This window comes from Bidens hawaiensis, unplaced genomic scaffold, assembly GCF_021521415.1.
Source record: "Bidens hawaiensis isolate Kalapana, Puna unplaced genomic scaffold, B.hawaiensis_p1.1 tig00060121_1, whole genome shotgun sequence".
In the NCBI taxonomy this organism is placed as follows: domain Eukaryota; kingdom Viridiplantae; phylum Streptophyta; class Magnoliopsida; order Asterales; family Asteraceae; genus Bidens; species Bidens hawaiensis.
In genome coordinates, this window is record NW_027500835.1 from 39,499 (window position 1) to 50,197 (window position 10,699).

At 32.4% G+C, this 10,699-nt stretch overlaps 1 protein-coding gene across 1 annotated transcript; it reads right to left on the reverse strand.

Annotated features, from left to right (window-relative positions):
• Window positions 1–2,975: 2,975 nt before the first annotated feature.
• On the reverse strand, window positions 2,976–7,568 carry LOC143602921 (4-coumarate--CoA ligase-like 7). Its single transcript, XM_077079883.1, has 6 exons — window positions 6,509–7,568; window positions 6,079–6,268; window positions 5,839–5,984; window positions 5,475–5,542; window positions 5,032–5,134; window positions 2,976–3,089 (listed from the first exon to the last, which is right to left on the reverse strand). Exons 1-6 carry the CDS (start codon window positions 7,481–7,483, stop codon window positions 2,976–2,978), a joined length of 1,596 nt encoding a protein of 531 aa, XP_076935998.1. The 5' UTR covers window positions 7,484–7,568.
• Window positions 7,569–10,699: the final 3,131 nt, after the last annotated feature.

Genomic DNA, 10,699 nt, shown 5'->3' on the forward strand with positions numbered 1-10,699 from the left:
TTGATTGATTATTACCACATATATTGGTTTGCGTATTTAACACTTATCATTTATTATTTATTTATTATATAATTATTTGTTGTTTCAAAATTGGTGATCATCTCACTCAACATGTGTTGTTGATCAAACTCCATTTTCTACGCATATACAGGTTGATTGAAGATTGAAGTTTGGACATTTAGAAAGACCTTAGGATTTTAATGAAGACAAACTTGACTTTAAATGGTTGTATCTATTTATTTGAATTGTATCGTTGTATTTGATTATTGTGTGTGTTATTTGAACAAAACAATTAATTAGATATTGTCATTTATATTTATGATAGTATCTTCGAGCTGTGAGCAATTTGATCACGCCCCGGCATTTCCGCCTTAGGTTGGGGTGTGACACACGAATTGATAACGGAAACCCAAACGAGCACACGATATTTAGGGTAAACATCTCGTATTATTATCATCAAGAAACTAACTCAAAACTTGAATACAATGAATGATCTCTCTCATTATACAATAACTCTATCATGGCTATGTATTTATAGGGTGACTCAAACTTGGCCAACAAGTAATTACCAAATATAATAAACCCAAACTGAAACCCCATAAACCCATTACAACCGTGACATTCGTAAATTTCAAGGACCCGAAAACCCCGCACATTAATTTTTTTTTTATCATTCGGACGTTCATTACAAAATCTATGATTTACTTTATTAATCTTATCTTTGGATCGTTATTCAGATTTTACATAATTATATATTATTAACTAAAGATTTATAGATAAGTTAAAGTACCTTAGTGTTTATTTTTTTTAAAGATTGAGTTGTATATCCTAAAAGTTTAGGAATGTTTTGTTTTGAACTCAAAGTTTAAGGGGGCAATGGTGCCAAGTGTTGAAACTTAAGTATCTACACGCTCTCTTCCATTCATTCCCGAATCACCGGCGAATAATCCGGCCACCTTCCAAGTTTTCCGGCAATGACTTTAAGCGCCCATTATCGACCGACCGAAGAAATTGAATACACCATTTGACTCGTAATTTCAAACCGAAAATGTCGCACGCGTTTTGGGACTAAAATTTCACGTTATTAGCTCCAACTAACCCCGACGAAAATTACGGGATTTACTAAATTTATGAATCGTGTTTCGACCTTATAAAAGTAAACGAATTCTCTCGTTTTCAAGCACACCCTAGTCAATGATTTCTAACCCGCACACATTCAAACGCCTCGGCATCGATATGACTAGTCATCGCCGCCGCCGTTAAAACTCCGACCAACCTCCGTCAACTCTTGATTCGAACACAATTTAAGGTAATAAGTATACCAGTCTGTTCATTTTTATTTCCCGAATAAATGTCCTAATTTTTCACCCTAATCTGGTTATTAATTAACGCAGTCGAATTTTGTTTTTTTTGAAAAATAAATAAACAAACAGTAGGTTTGATAGAAGAAGATAAAACTGGTTTCTATGTATTCTTTCACTTCATGGCATATATACTCCATTTCATTTATTATTATTATTATTATTTATATGTTTTTTCTTATTTCTCATTGTTTAAATATTAAATTAATCTGGAGGCTATTATATAGTTTTTTTTCATAAATAGCATACTGACGAACTAAAGAAATTTATTATTATTATTATTATTATTATTATTATTATTATTATTATATATTATTTATTTAAAAGTAAATAAATGGAAATCCAGTTTCTTTTAAAAATAGATGATTACAATATTTTATTCCATGTTCTTTTCTAAAAATGATCTACGTAAAGTTTAAACGAAAAGGTTGTAGAATCTCTAAATCTCTATTAATTCTAGTACTTGTTGAACACTTTGAGTTTATTTAACTAGTACTCATTTAAACATTTAGGATAATCTCATGAGATTGTTTGTTGCTTTTCCATCAACTGTATTACCTGCGACCTAACTATCTAATTTATCGAGGTAAGTAATTCACACTCCCCTTTTTACCGTTTTACATTTTGGGGGGTTTTGAGTTTACAACTTAACATTTTATTTCACTACAATTCCATTATTTGCGTTATATGATATTGCTCAATTATTTATACGTGCAAATATGACTATGTGTTTATTTTATGTTTTGGTGGTTGGTATCTCATCCTCATCCTCATTAGTATGATCATACACCGTCGGAGTAGCTCGCTATCTATGTGATTCGAGTGAAAAGACAATTTTTATATTTATTGTTATGCTAGTTGTAGTGGTTCATATTTATCGCAAGGAATTGTCATTTTTTATATTATATGTATTCAAAAACCGTGATTACTTGCTCAACTTTATGTTGACAAACTACGTATTTTCCCGCATGACGCAGGTAGCTATATTGGATGAAGCAAGAGGTTTAAAGAGTAGATTCGACCTTAGGATGAATGTTGATGAACTTATTTAAATTATTTTAATTGTAACGTTTACATTTCTTGTAAGACAATGTTTGTGCTTTACGTATTTGAAATTATATGAAATAAATAATTTAGATATTGACACGTGTATTTTACTTAGTGTCTTTTGAGCTATGATACAATTATGTCGCGCCCCGGCATATTCCGTCATAGGTTGGGGTGTGACAACAACATTAATGAATTCTATAGAACCAATAGATCCAACCGAGTTATCTACATATGACACGCTTAACTATGATGAAAACTATGATGAAAATGACCAACAAAATCCATAGGGATAGAAATCTAAGACTTTGATTGTGTTCATATATGAAAATCCTGAATCCTTCACTACATATTATAAACACTAATAAACATAAAGTGCATATAGTGATATAACCTTTCAAAACACAAAGTTGACTATTCAACACAAGGGAATACAATAAGTGTCAGGCAAGCAAGTGCTCAATAAATTAGTGCCATTTTCCCTCACTTAAGCTTAATTATACACTCTTAGAACGGAAATAAACTCCTTGATTATTATTATTACATGGTATAATGACATAATAAGGTTCAGAGTTTAGATTGAACTCTCTGTCGAAGCTCCCTCCTCAAAATCTTTCCTGCTGGGGATTTTGGAATAATGTCTACAAATGCTACCTTTCTTATTCTTTTAAATGGTGCAACCTGAGAAAACAAAAGTAATTTCTCATTGTGTCATATATTTCTTAGAGGGTGTTTGGGATTGAGTTTGAAAAATGCTTATTGGCTTATTGGCTTTTTCAAGAAGCCAATAAGCAAAAAAAGTGTTTGACAAATGTAAAAGCCCTTTTTGTTTTGGCTTTTTGATTGGCTTGAAAAACATTTTTCCAAAAGCCCCAATTTTGAGGCTTTTCAAAAATGCTTTTGGCTTTTTGATTGGATTTTTACTAATTTACCCACCATTTACCCTTTTTAGTCATTTTATGTAAATAAGCTAAGCCAAACATTTTTTAAAAAGTGCTTATGACTTTTCTAACCACATAAGCTAATCCAAAAACTTTTTTAAAAACTCCTTTTCAAAAAGCCAGAAGCCAAAAATCACTTTTGACAAAAAGCACTTTTAGAGTTAAATAAGCAATCCCAAACACTCTCTTATTGTTATTAGGAGTGTTCAAAACCAAATATTCGAAAATTCGGATATCTGAAGTTTCGGACCTCAATCTACTGGGATATATATATATATATAAGCTTAAGTTCAGGAGAGAAATGAAATTACTGTGAGAAATGTGATAAATGAATATGAACCACTGGTTTTATTTTATGTTTTAAATGTTTAAAAATAAATGAAAAAAAACATAAATGCAACAATAAATGCATTATCTCTCTTCAATTAATACAACTAATATAACAATAATAAATCCTCCTCTTTTCAATTAATACAACTACTATAACCAAAATAAATCCTCTCTAATTAATAAATATCAAAACATAATATTTTTTTTTCAATTGATATACATAGAAAATTATTGTTATAAATAATAATAAAAAAATATCATACAAATGTGTTCATTAAATTTAAACAATAAATATACAACATACACAAAATTATATAACTTACACTTGTTTTTAGCAATAAAAACGTACAACATACAAAAAATTATACAACTTACATATGTAATTCGACACCAACAATTATATAAACTAGAAAAAGATACACACATCCTATATGTGTGTAAGTTATATGTTTTTCGTGTATAGGTAATATGTTTTCTTATTCTTAGAACAAGTATATGTTACATGTTTTTGTGTATATAGTATATTTTTTATTGACATTTAATGCGAACATATGTAAGATAGTTTTTGTATTATTAATTACAATGTACCTACGTGTTGATGGATATTGATGTATTGAGTTGGAAGAAATTGGTTTTTGATAGAAAAAATATTTAATGTATGAACAAATTGTATTTAAATGTGTAGGATAAAATTTTCGAGTATAGGTTATATGTTTTTCGTGTGTAGGTTATACGTTTTCGTGTGCGTGTGTAGTTTATTGATGCTGAATTTTGTGTGTCGGTTATATGTTTTTTTGTGTGTAGGTTATATGTTTTCTTATTCTTAAAACAAGTGTAAGTTATATGTTTTTGTGTAAGTTGTGTACTTTTTTTGTTAATATTTAATGTAAACACGTGTAAGATAGTTTTTTGTAATATTCATCACAATGTAAATACGTGTTGATGGACATTAATATATTGAGTTGGAATAAATTGGTTTTGGATAAGAAGTTTTAATGTATGAATAAATTGTACTTGTGTAAGATAAAAATTCAAGAAAGAAAGAAAATAAGTTATAAAAATAAAGAATTCTTAATATTCTTCAATGATGATAATTTGATTAGTTATATTAATTAAATAGATAACTATTATATTTATTAGTTATATTAATTGAAGAGAGAACATGCATTAATACTTTCTTTATTTATCTTTAAGCATTTATAACTTAAATTAAAATTAATGGCTCATATTCATTTCTCACATTTCTTACAGTAATTTCATTTCTCTCATAAACAATCCCATATATATATATATAATTCCGTCTTTAGATATTAAAATAGTTAGCAGTATTTAAAATTTTCTAGTTCTTGTACCTGTTTTGTAATAAATTCTTGAATTTGTTCACCAGTCAGTGAGCTTCCAGGTTTACGTACAACATAAGCCATTGGGATTTCACCTGCTTCCTTATCGATGTATCTACAAAATTAAACAAATCAATGAATCATTTCATTTAGTTTGTGACAAAACTATGATATTTAAAGTCTATTTTAGAAGTTTAGAGTTAGGAAAATGAAAGAGAATTAAATGTTACATTTTTTAATTTTATATTTAAGAATAATTATTAAAAGGTCAAAATGTCATATCAAACAAGTGGCAAATAAAAATACACTAAAATGATTAATCATGTATCATGCCAGCAAATTTTTTTACCATTTTTTAAAGATAATAAAATTGACCTGATAATAAAAAACATAAATTATGTTTCCTATTTCACATTTAATTAAGTGATAAAGCAAAAACATGATCCATTACTCACGGGATGACTGCAGCATCCATAATTTCAGGGTGACTCATCAGCAGCCCTTCAAGCTCTGCAGGTGCAACCTGTCAAAAATATTGGTTGTTACATTACAGGTGACAATTTTGACCAATTTACGTTTTAAAAAGTCAAATTTGGGATGCATTATATCTCACCTAGTCAACTTCTCAAGTTGAAAACGGATTAAAGTACGTTTATTTCTAAAGCATACAACCTTGTAAATGATCAGTTTATTCAAATTACTATCGTAATACTAACAATATTTTTTTCATAGGACAAAATGATCGAGTTTGTACTTTGTAGGTCAACTTGTATCATAAATGATTGGTGCGTGTTTTCAGAAATGTAAGAATGAAATTACCTGATACCCTTTATACTTGATTAGTTCTTTCAAACGATCAACAATATATATGCGTCCTTCTTCATCAAAATAACCAAGATCACCCGTGTGCAACCAACCCTCTTTGTCTACTGTCTGTTCTGTGGCTTGCTTGTTATTGAAATATTCTGTATGTTATATAATATAGACGTATTAATTACAATATTCATAACACGAACAAAATATAGTTACCAACGACAAACAAATAAACCGATCACTTGCCTTTCATGAAATTGGGGCCACGAGCCCATATTTCACCCAACTTGTTAGGGGGGAGAGGTTTTAATGTTTCGATATCTATAATTTTCGCTTCTGTTCCAGAACAAAGTGTTCCTGATGAACCCGAATGGTGAGACCCGACCCTTGCATCCTCCATTGATGCAATTCCACCGGTTTCAGTCATTCCATAACCCTACAAAAGATCTCAAGTTATCATTGACACGATTAATAAGTTTTAGGGACTATTTTGTAATAAATGAAACTAGGAGCTACTAAAGTGTAGGTTTCAACAATGTCGTTGAAGTCACTACCAAACCATCAAAACCGAACCGTTTTGTTCTATTTGACCGGTCCGTAGGGGATATATTTTTTTTCTATGAATTCATAAAAACCAGACCGTGACCAGATATCAATTTTTGACATAACAACTCACCTGTAATAAACTTGCTTGAGGGAAAAGTTTGGAGCCTTCTTCCATAATATCCTTCCCTAGAGGCGCTGCAGCGGTAACGATCTGCACCAACGACGACGTATCATACTTCCTCGTCACGGCCGAATGCTTCACCAACGCCAACACCACCGGAGGCGCAGTGTACAGGTGCGTAACCCGATATCTCTGAATCGCATCCAGAGCCTTCTGCAGCTCAAATCTCACCATCACAACAAGCGCGTTACCCCTCTGCAACTGCGTGTATCCGAACGATATCATTCCCATCACATGAAACAGCGGGACCACTATTATAAACACGCTTCTTCCTTCCTTGTAAAGCTCTTGATCTGACGTCGCCATTAACGCAGTTGCGATTATCATTCGGTGAGTCAGCACCACTCCTTTGCTCAGTCCGGTTGTCCCAGACGAGTAGAGTATCGTTGCTACGTCGTCTTGGGACACATGGGGAGATATTACGGCTTTGTGACGCGATTGCTCGATTAAATCCGAGTAGTTGTTTAAGTCAACTACTGGGAGATTGAACCCATTTACCTTATCATACAACTGGTCAACCGTGATGATCAACTTCGGTTTACAATCGTTGATTTGATGCGAGAGTTCCTTAACTGTGTAAACCGGGTTCGCGGTCGTGGCGATTGCGCCGAGTGAGGTTACAGCGAAGAAGGCGATGGGGAAGTTAACGGAGTTGGGAGCGAAGATGAGGACGACGTCGGTTTTGCAGATGTTGAAGGTGTGGTGTAGTGCATGGGCCAACTCGGAGATTTGTTGTTTGAGCTGGGCGAACGAGATGATTTTGTGGGAGTAGGGGTCGATTAAGGCGGGTGAGTTGGAGTGGGCGGGGAGGTTTCGGAAGAGGTAGTCGACGATGGAGGTGTTTGGAGACTGTGGGAGGGTGACCGGTGGCCGCGGGGAGGTGTAGATTCCGGTGGTCGGGTTGTAGAGTTGAGGTTTAGCCATTGTTGATTAGAGAAATCAAGAGTGAGAATATAGTGTGGTTTGAGTTGGTCCTTTAAGACAACTATTAATAACGTTTAAATAAATTTGGAGTTTGACTTTTTTTTTTTTTTTTTTTTTTTTTTGTGTGTTTGGTTTTGGATTTTTGGTATTTGTTAATAAGAATGGAAGAAAACGGAGATTTTGGTCAAATACAGGAAAAAAATCATAATTCACTTAAGAAAATTATTATTTGAATTATATAAATGATTATTTATATTGAATTTTATAAATAATATAAACAAATGTTCCATTTATAAATTTTTTATTTATTTAATAAGCTGAATAAAACAAAATGTCTACTTTCAATTTTCATGTTAAATTTTCAAGATTCTATGTTGGTCTATTAAAAGGTAAAGCTAATATTTAGTATTTATGTACATAGGTGTATATAGCTTGTTAGTACGGATGAGAAAACAATTTTATGTGCAAGTTTAGTTTTAGAACACTAAGAGTGAGACTACATGTTTTCGAATGATTTAACACATATAAGGAAGATGACGGTTACCTTAATCTAGTCTAACAAAGCCTTTGACTTGATGTTATCAAGTTATAAATATGTGTCCCTTCTTAGGTAAAGGGTTGAAATCTCCCCATAGATAAAATGTGTAGATTCATGAGTATAATTAAATGGTATACGAATTAGCCGTTTTAAAAGATAGTTAACATCGATTTAGTGTTAGTTACTCATTTATGATATTGTAGGTTGTATTTAAATCTACTTTCGTGCATATTTTATAATATTTTTTATTTGGTACCCTCAATTCCATCGGATCCAAGGTATGATTATGTGGGGCTAAGGACTCGTAGCTTTGTTCATGACTTCAAAGGCACATGAAATTAAGTTCGTGGTTTTACTCCATATCAAGAGCTAATTACTTCTTTTTTGGCCTTATTAGGGTCCTTCAATTCGATATTGCTTCAGTGCTCGTGTTTGCTTTAAATATTAACAATTTTAATCTTCTTATTTGCATTTAAGATTGAGCATTGGGTGTTGATGTGGCATGGGATGGTGGCGTAGATGCCTGGTAACGCATGGAAACACCACCCCACCATGCGATATAAATGAGCAAGGTGATGTGCAACATAGGCTTGCTGAGCATACAACTTGAAACCATGTCTTGTGTACAACTTGTTCACTTTCAACTCAATGTGCAACCTAAAAGATTGAGGGATGTGAGGGATACCAAAACGATGAATATTTTCATAGTTTATAGGAAAATGTGCTGATTTGGAAAAGAAATTGTGTTAAAGATGTTAAGACTATAACTTTGCATAATCTTTCTATTGTTTATCTTTCATTTAAAAAAAATCTAAACAGTTATTTATATATACTATTTTTACTAACCGTCTTTTACCAAGTCGATGTCTGAATTGGGGCCAGAAGAAAAAAAATAGGTCTAAATAGTCTGTAAATAATAAAATAAAAAAGCTGACGTACATGTTACCTCCCTTTCTAGAAGGAGTTGGTACGAAGCTTCCAATTAATTAACTGTAAGGGATTAAAATATCATATTTTTTTTAAAAACGGCGACTTTCTTCCATCTAGGCTATCGCACTCTTTAAATTTAGAGAGCATTAATGTCCCACTCTGGCCAAACTATATTGTCTTAACCGGGGTCACGCTGGCTTCAGAGTTTGGCTTGGACGTTCCCCCAGGAAATCATGCCGCCGACTGCCACTTGACAGCCGTTGTGCCACCACAATAGTATAACTCTCTGGCGTAACACACGATAGGACGAAAACCCGGGTGGCCTTAAGATTCGAACTGACAACCTTTGCACAAGGCCTAGCTCAAATCCTTTATTGCTAATATCCACTCAAATATGACACAAATAGGATTCAAACTTAAGTCTCCACTGAAGAACTCATATTTAATAATGTTATTAAATATGACAATAATGATAATAAGTTAATAACAATAACAATGGTAATAGCGGAATTAATTATCAAATTGTCATTTTCAATTAATCAGCACTTTGAAAAGTCAAACACGACTATTATTGACACATACACAAAGCTAAAATTTTTGACCAACTATTATTAGTCAGTCAATGTATGGAACTTGGCATGCTTTGTTTTTTCTCATCTTCCTCTCGTCAAATACCTTTATTTGTCAACTACTGTTTCACCTGACTCGTTGAGCGGGGAAAACGGTAAAACCCGAACGGTGGTAAAAACCTAAGCTCTGTCAGTCCTAGGCGTTAAGGAGGTAAGGAGCGGTGAGAAGCCACAAACATTTTAAAATTAAGATAGTGAATTCAATTCCCACCAACAACATATTTTTTATTTTATCATTTATTAAATTCATTAAATGGAAATTGTAAAAATGAAAGTTATATACCTGGCATCTATGTGAAGGGTCTAGTTGAATGACACGTGAAAAGAATGTGTTATTTTAATAATATTAGTAGATTGGTAGATAATTGTTCCATAGGTTGTTCAAAGTCAAAGAGCTTGCAATTCAAGACTCAATTAAAAAAGCTCGCTCGAAATAAACTTGTTTGTGTATATATTAAAGTATTGAACCAAAGCCAAGGTAAGTTGGCTCGTTGGCTTACACATTTGTCTCGTATACATTAAAGTCCAAGTTTATAAACAACACCGTTTATCATTGTTATTATAAATATATTGTTTATATATTCTAGGTTAATCTTAAAAGTATTAATTTTATTTTTGTATGCACTAATGTGTAAAATATATAAAATAATTTATGAATAAACGACTTGACTCGACAAGCCACGAGGTGGCTTAGGTTTTACAAATGAGGCTCGACCTCAATATTTCAGCTTATTAAGATAAACAAACCGAGCCAAACTTGATAGAAAACTTCGAGCCCGATTTCACTAACCCAGCCAGGATCTCAGCTCCACTATGCTCGCCTCATATATCATAGATATTTGGTCATTCTAAAGTTAAATTTAATGAAACGGACGTGAACGATGAAAAAATTAGTTTGATCTCTACTCTAGCTTTTTTAGGATCAAACGAAAAGGAGAAACAATAAACTCACATAAAGCAGACCATGTTCTCTCCTAATTTCATATTTTGTTAATTGGTTATAAATTAACCAAGTTGGCAATATAGGAGGGGTTGGGAAGTTTGGTAGCGGGTCAAATGAATAATCTTTGGATACATGTTGAAACAGGTCGGGTTGGGTTACAAAAACACTATTGCCTG